This window comes from Mirounga angustirostris, unplaced genomic scaffold (genome assembly GCF_029215605.1).
Source record: "Mirounga angustirostris isolate CCGP_5_RB_7025 unplaced genomic scaffold, mMirAng1.0.hap1 SCAF_11, whole genome shotgun sequence".
NCBI lineage: Eukaryota > Metazoa > Chordata > Mammalia > Carnivora > Phocidae > Mirounga > Mirounga angustirostris.
The window spans coordinates 15847196-15871177 of record NW_026991719.1 but is presented as its reverse complement, the minus strand read 5'-3'; the positions used below and the strand labels follow the sequence as shown (position 1 = coordinate 15871177).

At 43.4% G+C, this 23982-nt stretch overlaps 1 protein-coding gene across 7 annotated transcripts in view; it reads left to right on the top strand.

The window, feature by feature from the left end:
* Nucleotides 1-23982, top strand: part of SH3KBP1 (SH3 domain containing kinase binding protein 1) — a 332304-nt gene that overhangs the window by 111193 nt on the left and 197129 nt on the right. For all 7 annotated transcript variants that reach the window (XM_064573856.1, XM_064573852.1, XM_064573854.1 and 4 more), the window contains one exon: nt 22471-22594. In XM_064573856.1, coding sequence (XP_064429926.1) covers nt 22471-22594 — 124 coding nt within the window. The remainder of the gene's footprint in view (nt 1-22470; nt 22595-23982) is intronic.

The window sequence follows — 23982 nt, the reverse complement described above, 5'->3', positions numbered from 1 at the left end:
TCTGCTCTCCCTCTGTGTGTGTGTGTGTGTGTGTGTGTATCTGTGCCTCTGGGTGTCTCTGTTCATCCGAGTCCATCTGTGTGTATGTGTCTGCAGGTCTGTCTCTGGGTCTGCGTGCCTCTGGAGGTCTGTCTGTGTGGGGGTCTTTCTGTCGTACTGTCCGGAGTAAATGGGTTGCTCCAGGAATTCTCGTCAGGCAGACTGGGCTGGGCCGGGTTGCTGCCACATCTGGTTTCTGACCAGTGCAGAGATGCTACCAGCAGGCAGAAATAGGTGCACCGCAAAGCCCCATGCAGTGAGCAGGGTCCCTCATGGTCATGTGATACCTGTCACAAGGGTAGGGGAGATGAGGAAGGGAGAACAGGAAGTTTTGGAATTGTGTTTAATTTTGGGCTTCCATCCTCCGCCCCACCCTCTGCCTGACAAACCACCCACGCATTTCTCATTTGGCATTACTTTCACCCTCGCCCATCTCCTTGGGATATTCCCAGAATGCTGGATGCTTCCTTTTGACTTTTTCTGGTGCAGAAACCATTCTTCCCGGGAGTCATTATTATAGCTCCCGTTAATTTTCATGTTCAGTGTTCAGTGCTGCAAAGGAGAGGAAATGAAGGAGTGTGGGTGGTGACTCAGGAACCTGGGGAAATATCCCTTATTATGTCTAGAAACTTCCCCTTGAATATTTAAAAACTGGCCCCGAGCTATTCTGGCCTTAATTTCTGATTGCTATCTTTCCTTTGACCTCTCTCATTCCATTTCTTCTTCCTCCTTGTCTTGTTTTTTCTCTTGCTTTTGCCTTGAGGGTCCTGAAGCTTCCCAAAGCTGTTAGAGGTGACTGGTAACTCCCTTTATGAAAGATCGCTCTTCGACTGTTTGAGCTCGCTGCCAGCAATGGATTTCTCTAATGTCACACGCAGAAGCCGAAGGGACTCTCTTACATCTCGGTAATAGCTTTGAGTTTTAAAAAGGACACTGTCATCCACAATTATTTAAATAGCTTTCCTAAGCTATTTTCCTTCTTTTTCTCTTCTACTTGAATCAGTGTTTTGAACCTCTTTATTTATTTATTTATTTATTTATTTATTTATTTATTTATTTTTTACCACCAATCCAGGCATTTTCTTTCTTAGATAATGTAAGTATTTAAAATTTGTAAAATGAAGAAGGGAACATGAGATGAAAGTAATGTCATGCCACTCTCTAGAGATGACCAGAATTTACTTTCTAGCTTTCCAGTCTTTGTCTTAAGCATGGATAGGTATTTATTACTTTTCTACAAGAGTGGGATCATATTGTAGGTGGTGTTTTATAACCACTTTTTTTTTTAGTTTTAATTGTGGTAAAATACACATAACAAAATTGTAACCAATTTTTATTTTTTTTTAAAGATTTTATTTATTTATTCATGAGAGATAGAGAGAGAGAAAGGCAGAGGGAGAAGCAGGCTCCCCGCGGAACAGGGAGCCCGATGCGGGACTCGATCCCAGGACCCTGGGATCATGACCTGAGCTGAAGGCAGACGCTTAACCGACTGAGCCACCCAGGTGTCCCTGTAACCAATTTTTAAAGTATTCAATGACTTAATATTTTTAATTTTGGAATAAATAAAACTAAAATGAAACTGATGTTTAGCAAAGGAGAAAAATGAAAAAATGGTGCACTAAAAATATGCATTCTTAAACCTCATTCTATGTGGATACTGAGTCTTCACTGTAACCAATTCTTAAGTTTAATCTTCTATAACACTGTAATGTTTTGCAAGCTTTGTAAAGTTGCAGAGCCATCTCCTCAAAGGCAAGACAGAGAGAGCAGAGCCCTACTATTGAGGCAGGATTGGGGAGCCCAGGCCTATCCTCTCAAGGCCATGGTCCAGGGTCAACCTCCCCACAGCCTTGAGGCCCCTGAGGCATCCCAGCTACTCTCAGTAGTCCCCTTTGAAAACATACAGCCCTACCTTGTAGTGGCTCAATTGTTAATATCTTAGATTGCTCTAATTGTCTCAGAAAGAACAATTGTGAACATCCTTTCAATCCACCGTGGAGCATATCTGTGGTTTACCTTTCTTGGATAAGTGCCTATAAGTTGAGCTCCTGGGTTTAGAGTATGAGTGTTTTTGTTTTTGTTTTTAAGATGTATGATCCCTATTGTCAACTGGCCTTCCCCAAAACATGCCAACTTGGACTGCTACCAGTAGTTTAGGAGAAGGCTCCCTTCCCCCTTCCCTTGGTAGGCTCTCCCTTAAAAATTCAGTGTGTCCCTCCGTGTGTCTCGTTTGATATTTACATCTCTGGTTACTACTAAGTTTATATTTTCATGTATCTGTTGACCTTAGGTGTGTAGTTCTTCTTTGGTGAACTATCTATTCGTAACCTTTGCCCATTTTAAAATTTAGGTGTTTGTTCATGAATCCCAGGGTAAGAGCCCTTGGTCTGTGAGCTGTATGTATACATTTTAAATGGGAGAGGACTGTGGGCCAAGATTCTCGTAGTCAGATTTCAACATGAGAACTTGGAAAGGATAAAACTCTGGATTTTGATCTCTGATTATATCATATTGGATGTCTTCTCTGTTGTTTAGAAATGCTCCATAATATTTGTTAGAGAGAAGGTTAAAGCCAACAGTTACATTAAGTTTGGAGACATTTCTAGGGTTTTACTTATCTTTATTATTCTAGTACCCAAACTGGAATGTGTAAGTATGATCTTTTGGCTTATGACAAGCGCACACTGCATTAAACATCTTCTGCTTGAGAAAACACGATGTGCCCCATGTGCTGTTTGGCACTTATGTCACGAGTCACATCAGCCTTACAAATAGCACTGTAGCTTTGGGTGTCTGTGCCTGGAAAATAGTTGACTGTTTTTTTCTTTCCATTTGCCAAGTGATGCTAAATCAATAATAATATTGATTTGAAAAGGAGAAAAACATGTGGTGAGTGTTTGCCATGAAAATAAATTACAGGGACGCCTGGGTGGCTCAGTCGGTTGGGCGTCTGCCTTCAGCTCAGGTCATGATCCCAGGCTGCCGGGATGGAGCCCACGTCTGGCTCCCTGCTCAGTGGGGAGCCTGCTTCTCCCTCTCCCCCTGCTATCCCACCCTCTGCTCTCCCTCTGCTCTCCCCCGCTCATTCTCTCCCTCTCTCAAATAAATAAAATCTTAAAAAAAAGAAAATAAATCATAATGCAGGTTTGAAATAATATTCAATATAATATAAATAAAGTTGAAAGCCTCTTTCAACTTCACAGGAGGTTTCACCATTTCAAGATAAGAAACTTTACATGGATCTTACTAATTAAAAAAAATATATGCTGATCTTAGGTAGACAGGAAAACAAGATGCAGAATGTCAAGTTCTCTTTCTTTTCAACCTAAATACCTCCAACAGTTGCATCCAGGTTTTTGTGGATGTAGGAAACGTCTTCAGTAGTTAATGTACTCACATGTTGACTCATAAATCAGACCATGGGATTACTCATCCCCAAATGCAGAATTGGGGATCAGTTGTGTAAAATTTTCACTTTGTTTTAATCTTCCTATTGTGAACATCCATTTCATTCTGAAAACTCAGCATATTCTATTTCTCCTAAACAGACACCACAAATGAGTATTTTGTATCTGTTTCTTTTCCTTCAAGGAGAACTCCGTTCTTTGCTCATACTATCTAAGATCCAAGACAAACGCCAGCCAAAATTGCTTGGTGTGTCCAGGAATGCCCATGGTACATGCTGTTTGGTTATGTGGCCGAGTCAGTCACATTGGATGGATTTTAGCTTCACCCTGAGTGGTTACTGGGGTTGTGGATAACATGTATTGATTTACATCTCTCATTTACAAGGTGGGGTAGGCATTATAAAGTGATGCTTTTAATTTTGGTTGAACCCCCGGTATTACTGTGTGGGTTTTTTCTTTTCCCCTTCAACGTATCATGGAGCCTTAGAGTCACCAGCATGTCCTTTCTGTATTTAACCTTTGAGGTGTGCCTCTCATTGCTGAGCTGGGGTGGTTATAGCTGACCGGCCCCAATGGAACAGAGAGCAACAAGATAGCTCAGGATGATGGTAAATCCTGTGATTCTCTTCATCTGTGTTTGTGGCTGGGTAAAAATCTCATCAGTTGCAGCTAACGTGTGTGTTTTGTGTGTCTGCATGTTGTGTGTGTGATTGTAGTTGGTGGGAAAATTGATGCCAGTGCAGTGCATTGTTATCAGCACATCTCCTGCGTGTGACCCGAAGCCACACTACTCATCTGCGGTGCTCCCCAGTGTGCTCTGGGTTCCGAGCAAATTAACCTCCAAGTCAGAACTGCCCACACTCTGCAGGAGCTGAAGCTAAGCTGCTCTGTTGGTGTGGGGGCAGGGAGTAGGTTTACCAGGAGAGGACAAGGGCAAGTTGAGAAGTTGTTCTACATCTCCGCCAGTTAATTATTGCAGCTTCCCAGCATGTATGAAAGGAACAATGTGAAGAACATCGATAGTGATTATTTTCCTTCATTATTCTGTCCACCTGCTATTTACTGTGAACATTCCAGGGAGAAGATATAAGCCAAGGCTACATTTTAAAAATCCAAAATCTCAAAGCATGCTTTGTCTATCTTTCTGGTGCTGATGGGTGAGGATGGGGCAGGGCTGTCATCAGATTTTGAGACCTATTTTTAAACTTTGAGGACAAATTTTATAAATATGAGCTGCTGCTGTTTCTTTTTTAAAAATCCCTTTCTACTCTAAAAATAATTTCCTGGGAAAAAGTTTGTGAATTGTTTATTAAAGAGAGACTCAGAGATTCAGCTGAGTGTGTTTCCTTATAAATAAAGGAAAAAATCACCTCGCAGATACTGTCTGAAAGCAGATGTGGCTTCTTGGGAAAGATTTCTGAGATGTAAATGCCAATGTAAGAATGTGGAAGAAAATTCAGAATTTTTCCTTCAGGCCTCCCTTTTCAGACCCTCCAAATCCTACTCATTTCTTATCACTGAATTGGTATGTTTTCCCTTTTCGGAAGGCATTTCATTCTCCCCGGTGGTATAAATGCCCCCGGCTTCTGCTCTTACCAGTCCCCTTAGTCACACTAACCCTTGAGTTAGGTGTCACCAACATTCTCATTGTAAAGGAACTAGGCTGAATATGGCTCCCCAAAGATGTCCCCATCCTAATCCCCAGAACCCGTGAAGTATGTTACAGATATATTATGTGGCAAAAGGGACTTTGCAGCTTTGCTTAAGTTAAGGCTCTTAAGATGGGGAGTTGATAATCACCAGGGTCCTTATGAGAGGGAGGCATACAGGCAACAAAAATAAAAATAGCTAAGTCGGAGTACATGAAAATTAAGAAGTCCTGTGCATCAAAAGACACAATCAACAGAGTGAAAAAACAATGGAGTGGGAGAAAGACTCTATAAATCATGTATCAGAATAATAACTCTTGTAACTTAACAACAACAAAAACAACCTGATTAAAAATGGGCAAGGGACCTGAAGAGACATCGCACCAATGAAGATTTACTGTTGATAAACAAGCACATGAAAAGATGCTCAGCATCACTCATTATCAGGGAAATGCAAATCAAAACCACAGTGAGATATCACCTCACTCCCATTAGAATGGCTACTATTAAAAACAACAACAACAACACAGAAAATAACAAGTGCTGGCAAGGATGCAGAGAAATGGGAAACCCTCGTGCACTGTTGGTGGGAAAACAAAGTGGTGCAGCCACTGTGGAAAACAGTGTGGAGGTTCTTCAAAACGTTAAAAATAGAACTACCCTATGACCCAGCAATTCTACATTCAAAAGAATCGAAAGCATGTTCTCAAAAAGATATTTGTACACCCACGTTCATAGCAGCATTATTCACAGTAGCCAAAAGGTGGAAGCAACCCAAGTGTCCAGTAATGGATGAATGAATAAACAAAATGTGGTATATACATACAATAGAATATTATTCAGCCTTAAAAAGGAAGAAAATTCTGACACGTGCTACAACATGGATGAACCCTGAAGACCTTATGCTAAGTAAAATAAGCCCGTCACAGAAAGGAAGATACCATGTGATTTCATTTATATGAGATACTAGAGTAGTCAGAGACAGAAGGTTAGGATAGTGGTTACCAGGAGCTGGGAAGAGGTTGGAGTGGGTTGCTGTTATTTAACAGGTAAAGAGTTTCAGTTTTGTAACCTGTTAATCTGTTAATGAATATTATTTATCTTTAGTCTGTTAATGCTAAATAAAGGCAGATATTTCCAGGCACAAATGAAGAGACTCCTCCTGTCTCAGCTGCCATCAGTGGGCAGTTTCCCACTACAAAATACTTCTTCAGCTTCAAACCCAAGCTTTGGAAACCAGGCACCTCAAACCAGGGCTTTGTACTTCCCAGAATGAGTTATTTTTTTTTAAAGATTTTATTTTTAAGTAATCTCTACACCCAATGTGGGGCTCGAACCTACAACTCTGAGATCAAGAGTCACATGCTCCACTGACTGAGCCAGCTAGGGGCCCTGGAATAAGTTATTCTAAGCTGAGGTTTTGGATGTTTCTTTCTTCTTTGGGGGATGAAGGTGGGAAGCGAGATACCTTTCAATAATATGCATTAGCTTTTGCCATAAAATTATTAGAAAAAATGAGTGTTTTTTCCTTTTAAAATAATCTTTCAATGGACAAGGTCTTTGTAATCATGTCACACCTCTAAGAAGACCTCAGGGAAAAGAGTAGATTTTGTCAAAAAAATTTAGAAACATCCGGATGGAAAGAAATAGAATTGATAGAGTAAATAGACAAATGACAAATAGGGGAAATTCTCTGACATATGAAAGACCAAGGGACAATTCTTTAATATTCAGAGAGCTCTTAGAAATGAAAGGGAAAGACACAAAGTGCCTTGTAGTGAAACTGACAAAGGACATGAGCAGGCAGATCAACGGAAAAGAAAGCCAAATAGATGGTAAGTATATGAAAAGCTGATCAACCTTAATTTGTACTAATGAAAGAAATGTAAATTAGATTCCATTTTCTGTTATCAGATTGGCAAAAATTAAGAAGTTTAAAGATACGGAATACAGGGAAGTCAGCACTCGTTCATGTTGTTAGTGAGAATATAATGGAGAAAAACTGTTCGGAGGCTAATCTTGTTTGTCTGTTAAAAGTAAGGATGTACCAGACTGCAAAGTGAAATAAAGAAATTTCACTTTCAGAATTTGTTCCCCAGTTAAACACGTGTATATGTGCAGAGTTGGAGACACAGTGATGCTCATTGTAGAGTTTGTAATTGCTAAAGATTTAAGACCACCAGATAGTGTCATGTGGGCTATAACCTGGAGGGAAGAGGACAGTTCCTCTCCAGCTCCAGATTATAGTGAGTTATCCATTTAACCAAAGATACAGAAATTTAGCAGAAGGGGGATGGCCTCGGGGCAGGAGCAGATGAAGTATATATCAGGGTGTGTTTCATGCACCTGCCTCCGCCCCCAGATTCCAATGGTCTACACAGCATCAGAGATTCTGCCAGATCTCAGAAACAGCCAGTTCGCTGTGCCACGAGTTTTCTCCATCAGCATTCCAGAAGAGCCAGCAATGACAGCTGGTGTACTTCCGTTTATGGTATGGTGAGAAACATGCAGCTCCCATGGTTCGTGAACCAAACTCCACTCCAGCAAGCCCATGTGTTCCTCCAGGGGAGTGGAAGGCAGAGACAGTAGCCACATGTCCCTGAGGAGGTATCTCTGCTCTGATTTTCTAACCCCTCATTTTCCTACATCCCTCCCCAACCCCGCCCCATCTCTAGCTCTGACTTAGCGCTCTTTATACTGGGTGGTTCTGATTGGTCAGACTTCCTAGTTCTGAAATCTCCTTTCCTGCACAACCAAATCATCCCCTCAGACACTGGCAAATCCTACAGTTGGATTCTGTGCAGCCATGGGGAAGAGAGGCAGAGCTCTGATAGCAGAAGAGGTCCAAGAGACATCACCAAATGGAAGAAAGCAAGGTGCAAAACACCACATACTGTATGAGACCATTTGTGTTAAGAACAAGTAGGGACACAACACACACACACACACACACACATACACGACTCATTAATAGTTCCTAGGGGAGCAGGGCTGGAATTTCACTGGGGAATGGGTATACTGTTACCTTTTGCTTTATATCCTCTTCTACTATTTATTTTGTGGAGCAAGCATGTATGCCTTTAGAATGATTAATTTTCAAAATCAAAGTGATGTATAGGTACATAGATTAAAAACTCGTATTGAAAGACGTATGAGGGGCGCCTGGGTGGCTCAGATGGTTAAGCGTCTGCCTTCGGCTCAGGTCATGATCTCAGGGTCCTGGGATCGAGTCCCGCATCGGGCTTCCTGCTCCTTGGGAGCCTGCTTCTCCCTCTGCCTCTCTCTCTCTCTCTCTGTCTCTCATGAATAAATAAATAAAAATATTAAAAAAAAAAAGAAAGACGTATGAGGATCCAGCAGCTCTGTGTCCCTTCTCATGTCCGTGTCTTCTAGGAGACACTTTTCAGTTCAAGCTGTTGCTTCTAGTATTCGCTTCTGTACTTCTGAGTAATATGCATGCACTTCTGTCTCTTGGTTTGTCAATTCTAGATATTATCTGTTACCTGTTATGGTAGTTAAGGATTTCAGCTCACTTATGCACTCCACCCCCCCACCTTACCCCATCTTCCCTATATGCTTGCGGCTCAGGTTTTGGTCTAATCTATATTTAATATGTCCATTACTATAGCAATGTTGATATTGAGTATTGAAACAAGAATATAATTCTTTTCTATGACTTCCTGTTTTACCTACAGATAACAATTCTTTGTGTGTTGAGTTATCCCCGGACATGCAAATCTTTTCATACCTTGAACTAAACAACTCTGTAAAATGTCTCTTGATCCACCCCTGCCCCCACCCCCCACAAAAATACCAGCACCTTCCAACGGGAGCCAGTTGCTCTTGAAGCTACTGCCCAGAAGTCAGCCAGGTAATTCCCACCGCCTCTGTTTCATTATTGACTGCCTTGGGTCCTGGCTCCTTCACTCTCTTGTTTTGCTCACTGGATTTGGTGGGACACACCCTGCAGTAGCTGTCCCAGAAAGAGTGCTTGGAAGTACATGTTTTGAGACTTCTGCTAGACCCACCACAGTAGGGGTCGGATACTGGGAAGCTTCTCCCTTTTAATACTCACCACTCCTCAGGGCCTGGCCTGTGTCTGTTGGCAGGTGGGGCCCCCGCTCCTGCTGATGGAGCCTGACACCTCTGGGATCCAGAGGCTGTGCCTTCCTCTGCAAGATCTCATTCAATCTTCAAAATATACTAATTGCCCATTTTACAGCCAACAAAAGTGAGGCACCGTGGTCACACCTGCTGCAATGTCAGGGCCAGAACTTGAACTGAAGAATCAGCTGTGTGAGCCAGTGCTCCTGCCTTTCCAAACCCAGCTGCTCCTTACTGAGAGGAGAATTAACAGTAGTGTGCCCTGAGTGGTAAGTGCCAAACGCCCCGTCACGGATACAGGGTGAGTCTAATTATGAGTGCCCGTCTGTGTCTGCTTCTTGAACACTTCAGCTCGAGTTAGCTATCCTTTGCTAGAAGTATCTTCCAGTCTTATTGACTGTGCATGTGTGTGAGCATGTATAGGAGTGTGAGAGAGGGATTGATTTATAGTTACGCTTCTAGCTCCTTGCGATAATTAAAATGCTCTGCCTATCATTCATATGAGCTCAGTATGATTATTTTTATTGCTCCAGTATCTAGTCCCAAGCAATGCAAGACTTTCACCCCCTCTTCCCGCTCCTTTTGTGATCTGAAATGCCTCATTACTTAGCAGTTTTCTGCTGATTGCACAGTTTAGCATTTGATCTTTTTGTTAACCATAGTCAGGTGACCACACATAGGGTAATTAGATTAACCTGCCCCTCCTCTTCTTTACTGAAACAATATAAAATATGGTATCCTGTTGGCACATGCTTTCCTTAGATTAATGATCTTGGAGCTGCTGTGTGGAAATTTGCATAGCTCCCTACAGCTCTGAGAAATGAAAATGCCCAGCTGTCTAAAAGCTTTAATCAGGAAATGAGCATGAAATGGCATTGTTTTGTTACAGGCTTGGAATAATTTATTCTTGACAATCGAGTTATCCGGGATGGAAATGTATGTAAACATTCCTTCAACAACCAGTAAACAGGTGCTTTTTTGTTAAAAATTCAAGAATTTCTTTACTTGCGAGTGGCTTTCAAATCATTGGTCCTCACACTGCTCACTTCTTAAAGTCTATTCTACGGTCATATTCCTTGTCTCTCCTCTTAAAGATGTAAGTTTATGGAAGTTGGCCTTTCAGAGCAAATGAAGAGAGCATACACGTGTAGGCGGGACGTGGTGTGACCACAGGGAGTGCAGGCTTGGCCACGGGGGACTGCGTGGGCCTCAGTCCTCAGTCAGCCCTTTGACTATGTTGTCCCCTCTTGGGACCCGCTTCCCCATCTGTCAAAGAGTGATAATAATGCTCCCTACTTATTAGCGTGGCAGTGAGTGTTAAATGAGTTACTCCATGCAAACCCTTAGAACAGTACCTTGCTCATAGTATATTCTTCATAATTGCAGGCGAATTCCAAAGATTTTTAGATCTGGGGAAATGAAGGATAGATTTGGTTTCTGTTTATATGTCAGAGATCCTAGTGCATTTAGATTTTTTCCATTAGCTTATTAGTCTTAGCAGCGGTTGTGACTGTGAAAATTCACAGTGGGTTAGACGCATGTACTGCTGCCATTTATAGCTGGCACATGAGTAGATGCTCACACATCAGTTAGAAGAATGATAGAGCTCATGATGATGGCCACCGTTTACTGAGTGTCTGGGGATGGAAGATGACTGAGACCTCCTCCTTACCCCTGAGGCCCTCACAGAGTAGCCGAGAGAGAAACCTAGATAGAGTCCAGGGGTTGGTGCTGTGACGGGGATTCCCAGCAAGGGCCGAAGGGGCCCAGGCTCTTCATCAAAGCTGTTAAAAAGATGGCAGAAATGGCTGTTAGACCTTGGATGGCCCTTCTTTTTTGTCTAGGGGCAGGCTGTTTAGCTAGCACGTGATGCACCAATTCCTGTGTTTCAGGTTGTACTGGATCATGGAGTAGGTATGATGTTATCAGAAGCATTTAAGAATTTTTCCAGGGGTGCCTGGGTGGCTCAGTCGTTAAGCGTCTGCCTTCGGCTCAGGTCATGATCTCAGGGTCCTGGGATCGAGCCCCACATGGGGCTCCCCGCTCAGCAGGAAGCCTGCTTCTCCCTCTCCCACTCCCCCTGCTTGTGTTCCCTCTCTCGCTGTGTCTCTCTCTGTCAAATAAATAAAATCTTTAAAAAAAAAAAAAGAATTTTTCCAGAAGGGGCTTTGGAGAAAGTGCCCACCCCTCAGGGAGCTCAATTTGAGATCGTGTAATTAACTTTTTTGAGCATAATTAACCAATCCCACACTGTTTAAGTCTTGTTGTACTTGGGGCGCCTGGGTGGCTCAGTCAGTTAGGCGTCTGCCTTCGGCTCAGGTCATAATCCCAGGGTACTGGGATTGAGTCCCGCATTGGGCTCCCTGTTCAGTGGGGAGCCTGCTTCTCCCTCTCTCTCTCTCTGCCTGCCGCTCTGCCTACTTGTGTTCTCTCTCTCTGTCAAATAAATAAATAAAATCTTTAAAAAAAAAAATCTTGTTGTACTTCTGGGTACCAAAGCAAACCGTATTCTGCCTATGATAAAACTACAAATAAGGTTTAATATTGCCTTTTTATATGCATTTTATTTGGTTTTCTGGGTTGTTGTCATGCCATTGATTATACTTGTATTTCCAAAATTTTGAATTTTATATCATATTCATTGAAAAAAACAATTGATTATTGGGCCGGGTATGATTTTCCCCACCTCTTAACTTTCTTTCTTTCTTTCTTTTTAAGATTTTATTTATTTATTTGACAGAGAGAGACACAGCGAGAGAGGGAACACAAGCAGGGGGAGTGGGAGAGGGAGAAGCAGGCTTCCCGCCGAGCAGGGAGCCCGATGCGGGGCTCGATCCCAGGACCCTGGGATCATGACCTGAGCCGAAGGCAGACGCTTAACGACTGAGCCACCCAGGCGCCCCACACCTTAACTTTCTTATCTCCCCTTCTTGATGAAGTAGATGGACTGAGGGCTTTCTTTTAAGCTTTGTATCTGTTCCTATGTTGGGACCCAGCCACACTGGGATCATTACACTAGTAGTGGAAAGGATATAACTGAACTGTATGAGGGGGCAGCGGCAACTTCTTCCTTGTTTGCAGAAAAAGTAGCAGTCGGTAGTCTAATGATTGGGAAATAGTAAACACATTTCAAAGATTACTTTTTATTTAGTTATTTAAAGATTTTATTTATTTATTTGACAGAGAGTAAAAGAGAGAGTGTGAGAGAACACAAGCAGGGTGAGGGGCAGAGAGAAAGGGAGAAGCAGACTCCCCACTGAGCAGAGAGCCCGACGCGGGGCTCAATCTAAGGACCCCGGGATCATGACCTGAGCTGAAGGCAGTTGCTTAACCGACTGAGCCACCCAGGTGTCCCTCAATGATGACTTTTTAAATTAAAGTTTTGTTTGGCTAACACAGGTACATGGTACCAATTAAAAGGGACAAAAACGCTCTCCCTGTCTCTCAGCCACCCTGTTCCCCGCCCTGGAGGAAGTCTCAGTTATCAGTTTGTTCTGTATTACACAATGAGGCATGCGCACACTTTTGCAGAAATGCTAGCATACATTATTAGGCTTTTTTACCTAGTAACATGTCTTAGCAATTATCCTTATTGGTACTTAGAGACCCGCCTCATTCTTGGAGAGAGTTGCATGGGATGGATTTACTGTAATTCATGTAACCAGTTCTCTACTGACACTCATTTACATTCTTTCAGTCTTGCTAATTTAAGCAGTGTTGTAATGATTAACCTTGTACATACACCATTTTGCACGTGTGCGAGTATACTTGTAGTTTAAATTCCTAGGAGTGGAAATACTGAGTCAAAAGGCATGGACATTTAAATTTTTGATAGATAAATGCCACATTGCTTCCCACAGAGGTTGTCCCGATTTATCTATCAATTTATACTCTCATTGGAGAGTATGAAAGGGTATTTTTCTCTACACCACAGCTAAAATTATATTGTTTTGATTGTTGCCAATCAGACAGATAAAAAAATGATTTTTCACATCAGTAACACTAATAAAGTCACTGGGTATCAGAGAAATCCATTGAGAAGCTTTATGGTATTTGATACCATGGGAAAAAAGATCTCATCATAGTAAAAATTATATACATCCTTGTCTATCTAGACTAATCACTTCTGGAGAGTTTTGGGCTAACTGCCCTCTATACTTACTACTCTTTGCACGGATAGTAGCTATGTGCTGGGCATGTGTGACATGCTCTGAGAATAGACAGTACTCTGAGAGGGTCCGGACCCTCAAAGACTGGTGTGAACATGGTAAGACAGTAGGTGTAAATGCTACAGTTTTATTTTATTTTATTTTTTATTTTATTTTATTTTATTTATTTTATTTTATTATTTTTTAAAGATTTTATTTATTTATTTGACGAGAGAGAGAGAACACAGATAGGCAGAGCGGCAGGCAGAGGGAGAGGGAGAAGCAGGCTCTCCGCTGAGCAGGGAGCCCAACGCGGGACTCGATCCCAGGACCCTGGGATCACGACCTGAACGGAAGGCAGCCACTTAACTGACTGAGCCACCCAGGCGCCCCAGTGCTGCACTTTTAGTATAAGGACACAGCCAAAACGATTCAGGTCTTTCTGTCCAGTGAGCACTGCACAGATATTGTCAAGTGAATTCCGCCGTAATTTGCATTTTTCTTATGAGTGTGGGTAAGCATCTTTTTGTGGGTTTGAGTCATTTTTTTTTCCCTATGAATTGTCCTTTGCTCTTTTTCGTTGGGTTATTGATCTCTTTGCCGACACTTTGTAGAAGGTGTTCTCTCTAACAGGCAACGTTCCCCCACTTGGACTTTTGTTGATGAATTTTCTTTCTTTTATTCTTCTTTTGTCTATTTTGCGGTTGTAGTTTTCCATAATTCATCAGTCCTTTCTTTTGCAGCTTCGGGATTCTGTGGCATAGTGTCAAATACTCTTTCCCACTCTGAGATCGTAAAATATTTCTCTCATGTTTTCTTTTAGTGCTTTTAAGGTTTCATTTTTGAATGAATAAATTTATTTTGAATGTCTAACATTCCCAGTTTAATAAAGAAGTAGGTATTGCTTGTTTAAGGAAAATGAGGTAGTGTGTGAATTTTCTTATTGTATCTTCTTCCTACTGCTCTTAAACCAAATCTGCATCCTGGCAGGTGAGAAGTTGGTTGTGATCCAGTGAACACCAGCTGGGTCATTGTAGGGATGATACAGATTTCCATGTTGTCATAGCTTTGGGCTGAATTGGAAATAATACCCCTCATCTGTAATAGGTGTCCTGCCCATAACACTCTGCTAAATTGGCCATTCATTTGACAGATAGTTTTTTTTTTTTTAAGATTTTATTTATTTATTTGACAGAGAGATAGAGAGCACAAGCTGGCAGAGCGGCAGGCAGAGGGAGAGGGAGAAGCAGACTCCCCTCTGAGCAGGGAGCTCAACGCGGGGCTCAATCCCAGGACCCCGGGATCATGACCTGAGCTGAAGGCAGACGCTTAACTGACTGAGTCACCCAGGCACCCCTTGACAGATAGTTATTAAGTGCTTACTAAAGCATGTCCATACAACTGGTTGGTATTGACACCCTTTGATCCACTGGTAATAATCTAGATGTTTAGCAGGGCATGGGCAGATATAAAGGCACCAGCTATCATGCCAGTAATCGCTTTGTGCCTATATCAGGAAGCTGTGTTACCTCTTTGGGACACGAAGGTAGCTAACTGTTCTTATCTTTGTCCAGCCTGTAGCACTTCCTGAACTCCTCTCAGCACTTATTCCCATCCTGCTGGGCAAGAGCTTCTTGCCTGGGCTTGTGTTATCAGTGATTCTTGGGAGATAATTCCGCAAATGTATGATATTGCAAATATGTAGCTGAAGATTTACATAGAAACATGACAATAGGTATCCTGTTACTTTTTTAAAAACCTTGTTAGCTTTGAGCGGAAAATATCGTAGGTCAATGAGATGTCAGAGCACTTTTCTAAGTGGCAACATATTTTGGTAAGTATAAGAAAGCCGCTGTGGTATGAGATATTGACATGGGTTCACTATGTAATTTTTAGGGGAGATGATGAAATATTTCAAGCATTAGAAAAAGACAGAAACTGAATAGCAAAAGCAGTGTGTCCACCCCCCTGATTTATCAAATCCTCATATTTTGCCATATTTTCAGATGTTTTATGTGTGTGTGTGTACTCTTTATAAGTCTTTGCAATGAAGTCGGTGCATTTCATGATTCAACAGCATGGGTATTTTGCAAATTGTGATGAGATATATTTTTTTTAGAGAAACAGAATCTTACAGCTGAAACTCCCCTGGTGCTCTGTTACTGCTTTCAAGATACTTGCTGTGTCTTCCCAGGTGTCTTGAGATTGACTAGCCTTTTCTGAAGGGAGCCAAATGCTGGGAAAGCACAGTCTCTGCAAGCAGCCAATGTTCATGGGGCAGCTGCTCCTCAAATTTGCCTTTTATGTGGGGGGCAGGCAGGAAGAGATTATGCTTGTGGGGGGTGGGCAATGTGCTATTTTAGGATTCTGTATCTATTCAAAACTCTCTTGCAGTAGATTTGGTGTAAGGGTTTGTTTTAGTGATTTCCTTTTATCTCCTGCCAGTGGTCATTTTGCAAAAATATCCATGAACTGGCGTAGGGGGCACAGCTGTGATCCCACAGCTACACCTGGCCCTAAAGGGAGCCTTACCTGCAGAAAGAAACAGCCCAGGTTTGAGGGCAGGCTGATGAATGACTCCTTTTTTCCCCTGCCCCTGCTTCTACCCTGAGCCGAGGGGGCCCTGTCCAGCGTCACGCTCACGCAGAGGGAAGCCCAGCACCAGCATTTCGTGCAGGTCAGCGCAGCACTGGGCTCTCCCTGAGATCAATATTAAGACACCCAAGCTCTAGCTTTTCATGTTTTTGACCTTCTAGGATAAAATACTAGCACATTTCAATTTAAAAGAATCTGTTGTCTTCTGGCTTAAGCCTTCATATTGTTACTTTAAGTGGAAATAGCATACGGTGAAGTGCGGAGATCTTATCCACAAACACAGTTCCACGAAGTTGTAGGTGTGTATGCACCCATCACGCAGACCAGTTTATAGAACCTCTTCATCCTCCCCGTCATTACCTTCCCAAGGGCAACTGCCCTTTGGAGATGTCTCACCACTGATAAGCTCTGTCTCTTGTTAAACTTCACATAACAGAATCGTATGGCTTGTGGTCTTCTCGGTCTGGCTTCTTTCACTCAACATTCTGATGGCAAAGTTCATCTGTTTTGTTAGGTATTGTTCTTTTTTATAGCACTTGCTATTTAATGATGACATTAATAATGACAAGAAAACGTCTGTATACTGCTCCCCAATTTACTCTTTGACCCTTGTGATGGTGCCAAAGCTTTTAGTGTTAGACTTCTTTTTAGAGATGACAAAAGAGCTGCTTAGAGGCTTTCAGTATTGCCCCCAGGTCACCCACCTAATAAATGATGACAACAACACTAATTGTTTTTTGTTTGATTTGGTTTGGCTTGACTCACACCATCATTCTCCCCATTTACTGTGGGGCCTGCATCTTAACTTGTGTCAAGGTTGGTGGTAGGATGAGAGGTCTGGGGGTCCGGACCTTCACTAGTGTTTTACTGGGGAGTATTTCGGTTAATTGAAAGAAGGTAAGGTTCAACCAAGCCAACCCCCCAGCACCTGTATAGTATGTAATGGATGGGGAGGCTGAGGAGAAAAGTGGGAAAGCCAGCTTGGCTGCTGAGCCAAGGCAACATCCAGGCAACTCCACTTACCACAAATCAGACTCTGCTCGTCTGGTTCCCAGTTGCATACAAATTATGCGTTTGCTCAGTGAGGCTGTTGTTTGCAGGCTGCTAAATGTGTCATGGCAAATTTTTGCTAGAGTGGCATTATTGAGGCTTTTTGGCCTCCAGAAGTGGGTGAGCCATCTTGGGCTCTGATCAGCATAGTGCTCCGGGAAGCAGGAATGCTACAAGTTCACCTCTCCCTTCACTCACGTTGCCCTTGTGACATAGCTGGAGTGTTATCACAGCATTGATATCTTACTGATGGCCTCCAGTTTTGCTGTACATGATGAGTTTCCATGGGGCATCAGATTTGGGATAAAGAGAAGCCAGGTTTCCTTTACCTTCTAAAGAGGTTTGCCAATACCCTGATGATTTTGTAGGGTTTTAAAGCAAGCACAGTCATTGCCGATCTATATTATGTGGGGATATATGAATTTCTATAAGCCCTGATGGCCCACAATTCTGGCCCGAGGTGTGGCCTCTACCACTGGGATAGTAGGATCCAGGTTCTTAACAATGGTTAAAATATAGTGTTAGAAAATGGAGATTGGGCGTTAGGGGCTAGGAACACTCAGACCCAGGAAATCCAGAGTCCCATGACCTGGATCAGAACCTCGGAGAGCTCCAGGTAACCAGATGCGGGCAGCTGTAGGCAGGCAGGAGTTACTCCTGTGCCAAGCCCACCCTCCTCTGCAGCAAAGAGCTTTTATGTGTGCGTGAGAAAGGACTTCAAGGATTGGGGCCTCAGTACTGGTAGATTTATGGATAAAGCAGTACCTTATATTCTTCAGCTGGGGAGGGAAGTGAAGGGTCCCACTGGAGCCCGGGTAGGGTGATTTTGAGTCTCCCCTCTATAGCCATGGCTGGCTATAGAGGTGAAGTGTACCAGGACAGCCCTGCCCGGAAGACCCAGAGGTGAGTCCCACGGCTCACTATGCCCCTGACTAGCTTTGTGGCCTTTGGCTGCTCTTGCATCCTCTCTGACTGGGTCTCAGGGTTCTTGAATGCAAAAATCTATCAGTCTGGCAGAATCAGGGTTCTATCATTTTTTCTTTCAATAACACAATGACAGTGTTACTGTGAGGAGCAAGTGAAGAAATAGCTGCTAAAACACTTTAATTTCTCTAAGCCTTTGCCCGTGTAAGGTTGTGTCATTGCCAGCATCGTCACCTATTTTTAGAGCCTACCAATAGGAGTCCATGACATCAGATATCTGTGACAGTGCACTCCCCATGTTACACGTGCACGGTAATGGGCCCCATGGGGCCAGTGTGCATGGCAGATAGTTTGAGCTAGCATCCAGTACACGGGCATGTATGGCTTGCTATGCAATTTAAAAAGTTTTAAATGAAAGGGTTTGTCCTGTGGTCTTTTGGAAGTAACGGGGGGGTTTCCGTAGGGAGTGACAAGAGCATACGTTTGTTTTCGGAGTGTGGAGGCAGGGAGACATTCTTGCCACTCAGGCAGGACTTGGGAAGAGTGGTTGACAGAGGCGCTCTGAAGCCAGACTGCTGGGGTTCCAATTCTGACTCCTGCTTGTTTGGCAGGCTTGCTCAGTGCTCTGTGTCTTAGTGTGTGAGGAACGGGGTTGGTGTGCAGGCTGCAAGCTGCCATCCAGGGGAAGCTCTGAGAGCAGCTTCGGCACGTGGCAAGCCCCCCCCCCCCCCCCGTTAGCTGCTGTTCATGTGTATGTTTTCTTGTGGTCAAATATGTATAACAGAAAAGTTGCCATTGTAACCATTCAAAATGTACAGTTCACTGGCGTTAGCTACATAAACAGGGTTGTGCAACTATCGTCTTTATCTCTGTCCAAAACTTTTTCGTCACCCCAAACAGAAACTTTGTAACCATTAAACATTGACTCCTATTCTCCTTCCCACTCCCTGGTAACCTCCAGTCTTTCTGTCTCTATGAAGTTGCCTAGTCTAGCTGCAGTATATAAGTGGAATCATACAATATTTGTCCTTTTATGTCTGGCTTATTTCACTTAGTATAATGGTTTCTATGCTCATTCCTGTTATAGCATGTCTCAAAACTTGGCTCCTTTTTGAGGCTGAATAATATTCTATTGTATGTATAGACCGCATCTTGTTTATCCATTCATCTGTTGTTGGACACTTAGGTTGTTTCCACCTTTTGGCTACTGCAGTAAATGCTGGCATACAAGTATCTCTTTGAGTCCCTGATTTCAGTATTTTAGGGTTTATACCTATGAGTGGAATTGGTTGGTCACACGGTGGTTCTATGTTTAGCTTTGAGGAACTACCATACTGTTTTCCACAGGGGCTACCTCACTTTCCATTCCCACCAGCAGTGTACAATGGTTCTAATTCCTCCACATCCTCATCAGCACTGTTTTCCTTTTTTAAAAAAAATTCTAGGCATTTTAGTGGGTATGAAGGAGTATCTCATTATGGTTTTGATTTACATTTCCCTAAAATGACTAATGATGTTGGGCATCTGGTCATGTACTTGTTGGCTATATGTATATCTTTTTGGAGAAGTGTCTCTTCGAGTTCTTTGCCCAGTATTCATGGTTTCAAGGCAGCATAGGAAGAATGGAGAAAAACCGAGAGGTTGAGGAAGTAGATAGAGCGCAGCTGGGTGACTGGTTAGGTATGGCGGTTAACACTGAGTTTTCCAGCCTGAGTAAGTGGGTAGATGATGGGCTCTCCAGGAAGATATCTCTCCTCTCTTCCAGAAAAGAGGCAGGTCAGAGGGATGATGTTGAGTTTGGGGGGACCGCATTGAGCCTGTGTACCCAGGTGTTGTGCAGGTGGAGAGTCTACACAGGGCATTGCCGTACCCGTGTGTCTGGTTTCTCTGGAAAAATACAGGGCATATTTTAAGTTTTGTCTCCTCCCTGCTTCCATCTAAGAAGGAGCTTAAGAAATGTGGTCACTGTTAGGCTTCTGTGTGTGGCAAATATAAGCAATCATTGAGGGGACAATGGAATCTGGGATTTATGAACCGACCTCTCTCTGGTGCTGCTGTCTTAGCCCTTAAGCACTTGCTTGATCAGGTCAGTCCTTTCAACCTCACAGGGTGCTGCTCTGAAGCCTTGGGTTTGAGTGTTCTTAACAGTCACGGCTTCTAGGGGTGCCTGGCTGGCTCAGTCACTGGAGGGTGTGACTCTTGATCTTGTGGTCTTGAGTTTGAGCCCCACGCTGGATGTAGAGATTACTTAAAGACAGACAGACAGGCAAACGAACAAACAGAAACCAATCACACTTCTAAAGTTCTCTCCAGTGATCACTTCAGTCTATCAAACATTTTTTCCTCCCTCACCATTCCCCAACTGCGTGCCTTTAGCTGTTAGTGCTAAGCAAATGCTTGACATGTTGCCCACAACCCGCTGAATTTCTCTGAATTAGCCCTTGGTGACCTTGGATGTTGAATCACCGTGGATGTTGTGTCCAGCTGGGAAATTTGTGTGTGCACAGCCATATCCACACTGCAGTGGAAAGAGAGGTTTGAACAACTGTTCTACCCCCAAAGAAGCAAGCTCTGGGGAATGAGCCCCCATGGTGGCTTGTTTTCTTGACTTCTCAAGCCATAGCAGTCTGGCAGCCATCATTAAGAAAGCATCCCGTCATGCGGCTCAGGCGGGCAATGTTTGTAGATTGTCCCCTGATGCCATCTGCCTGTGAGGCTACAGAAACCCCCTGCAACTGCTGTTCTAGCAGGTGCCGTGGCTGCTGAGGTGGGAGTCCCTGTACATACACACGCGTGCACACAGCTTTGTGCTGGGTTGCCCTGAGACGCCAGCTGAAACTCTCAGCCCAGCAAAGTGCCAGCCACAGTTGCTGATTTCCGGTGGGGCCCTGGTGAGGGAGAGAGGGCGAGGCTGTTGTGAACTGAGCCAGCAACTGGAGAACTGGATACGGTAACTAAGACCCGGGTGTGTAGGAAGCTGCTCCCCAGTGGCTATGTTTTGACAAGCTTTCGTTCCTTTCTTTCTGCCTCTGCCCTCTGCCCAGGCTGAATCTCAGCCCCCTACCTAATTGGCTGTCTTCATGTTTATTCCATAGAAGGAGCCCATCCCCATTTCTTGCCCCATGTTCTTCCTAAAGAACACATTGCCCTTCCTGCCACTCAGCCATGCTCTGGGTCTAGCCCCTTAGCTTTCGCTTTTTCCCGTGTTGGTGTAATTAATCATGGGTTCAGACAAGCCCAGTAACCCTCTGCTCCAGACCTGCAGTTGGTGAGTTACTATCATTTCGAGCTATTGATGCTTTTTGAAAATAATTTTGTAAATTATTAGAATAATTTGAAGTAATTGTCTCAGCCACCAGGTTTTTAAATTCTGTATCTTTTTAAAAACATTTTATGTATTTATTTGAGAGAGAGAGCATGCATGAGCAAGGGTAGGGGCAGAAGGAGAGGGAAAGGCAGGCTCCCCGCTGAGCGGGGAGCCCTATGCAATGCAGGGGCTCCATCCCAGGACCCTGAGATCATGACCTGAGCCGAAGGCAGACACTTAACCGAATGAGCCACCCAAGCGCCCCTAAATTCTGTATCTTAATGGATCTTCTTTTTTTTAAAAAGATTTTATTTTTTTATTTGAGATAGAGCGAGCACACAAGCAGCGGGGAGGGGCAGGGGAGAGGGAGAAGCAGGCTCCCCACTGAGCAGGGACCTGGAGACGGGACTCAATCCCAGGATCCTGAGATCATGACCTGAGCTGAAGGCAGACATTTAACCAACCGAGCCCCCCAGGTGCCCCCTTAATGGATCTTTGATAAGAGACCAGCCAGAGCAAACTTTTTCCGTAAAGGGTCAGGTATTTTATGCTTTGATGTCTGTTCCAAATACTCAGCTCTGCCGTCATAACAGCCTTAGAAAATTCTTCAATGAATGAAGGTGGTCATGTTGTAATGAAACTTTATTTATAAAAACATGTGGTGGGTTGTAGTTTGCTGACCCCTGGCCTAGAATGATGGTCTTTATCTCTGTTTGTCATCCTTACATTTTTGTCAAGAGCTAAATAGAGAGCCAGAGGAACTTGATGAGTGTAAATGAACTTAAGTCCCCTTCTTTGGGGTTTAACATAATTTGGGGACAATGGTGATTTGAGAATATATTTCTCTAAACCCCTGTTGGGAAGGATAGAAACCAGAAGGCTTTTAGGGGGTGACTCTCCTTGGCCAAAGCTTGTTATCGTTCAGAAAGTAAGACAGGCTGTCACTTCGAGCTGTTCAGTGGCCTTCATTATCACTCATTCTCTTCCTGGTCACTTGAAATGGTCATAGTCACATAAGGTCATGTCACCATGTTGGACATCATTTTACTTTACAGGAGCAGGTGCTTCAGTAATAAATGTAAGGAAAACAAGCCACAACAACAAAAGAAATGGTATTTTTCACACATCATGTTATACTGAGTTGAGGTCATTAGAGTTCATTCCCAGAAAGTTGAAGCTTAAAATAGCCAAAGAGCCATTTTAAAATTTCAAACAACAGTCTTGTTTTCCTTTTATCCTCACAGGAAATAAAGAAAGAAATGAAGAAAGACCCTCTCTCCAGCAAAGCTCCAGAAAAGCCCATGCACGAAGTGTCCAGCGGAAATGCTTTGCTATCTTCTGAAACAATTCTAAGAACCAATAAGAGAGGTATGGAAAAGAAGAACAAGCCCCCTCCCCACACACAAACCCAAACTGGAAACTTCCCGGTGAACTGTGTCAAATTTTGAATTGCTGAAAAATTGAATGGCATTTGCCCTTTTGTTTTTTTGTATAAATTTGGACACACATGCGTGCACACACACAGAGCGAGCAACAATGTAATAACTATAATAAAGGGAACGAATACAATTTTTTCACAATGAGAAAGTAGACTAAATTTGCAAATGATGATTTTTCTAGGACGTTAGCTTTCACTTTCACATCTATTTTTATGGATGAAAGGTGACTTTAGAGAATGCTGTGGTGCACGCTGAGCTATGTGCGTCTGGCCATGCTCTCTTTTTATTTTTAAGGGCAGGCTTTATCAGGGTCTTTCTCTCTACCTGCTGGGCTCCCAAACACAAACCTTGTCTCTCTTGGTTTAGGAGGCAGTGTGTGCACAGAAAGAGCTCATACCTGCCTCCAACCAAGGGAACTTTAACCATCTTGTTTGCCTATTTTGAGACCTCAAGGCAGATTGTCAGGTATTAGCTTGTTGGGGTCTTGTTTTCTCCCATATCCGTCCTTTGTGACACCGTTGTTTGAGATGACAGGAGAGAGAGTGTAAGATCACAGAGAGGACTCGACCCACTTCTACCGTGGTCGCACTAGATTTGCTCGGTTTTTCCTGCCCCTGCGCTCACCGCGCATCGGGCCGGGCTCACACGGAGCGTGCCCAGGGCAGGTTAGCGTTCAGTGGCCGGCTTTTCACCGGCTGATTACTTCCTTAAAGAGAAATACAGAGCTGTTCAAAAGCAGCAGCAGGAAATGTATTAGCAAAGAGTTCCATTAGGAGGAAAAAAGAAGGCAAGTTTACATAACCACAGGGAAGAACAGCTAATCTTTCATAAAATTTAGACAGCATAAGAATTTGTCCAATAAACTGTCCATTGATCATAGTGCTTGAGACATTAGCTTTGTGTCTCTCTTCCTTCCTGCTTCTTCCTCTGCCCCCTCCAGCTGCCCTGGGTTACATTTCCTTTTTTGAATTATTCAGATTAAGTATTGGCTGGAGGCCCACGCTGGTTAGCAGCGATAGGATTTTCTTTCTTTTCTTGTTTCCTTTCTTTTTTTTTTTAAAGCCCATCCTACCAATGCAGGGGGTTTCCCATTTTAAGAATGAAGCATACTTTCCTGGAAAACTATAGTCGTCCCCTGAAGTGCCTCCTGCGTTCTTGCAAATAAGCTCCAGAACTCCTGAGGCCTGCTCTTCTGGGTTTCAGAGAGCTAGAAGTCAGTGGGTCCGTCTATATTCCCAGCCCTTGCTTGCTGTTCCGAGCCCCTCTTGCTCCTCCTCATGCTTCTTGGGTCAGTGAGCCAAGGAAGGGCACACACAT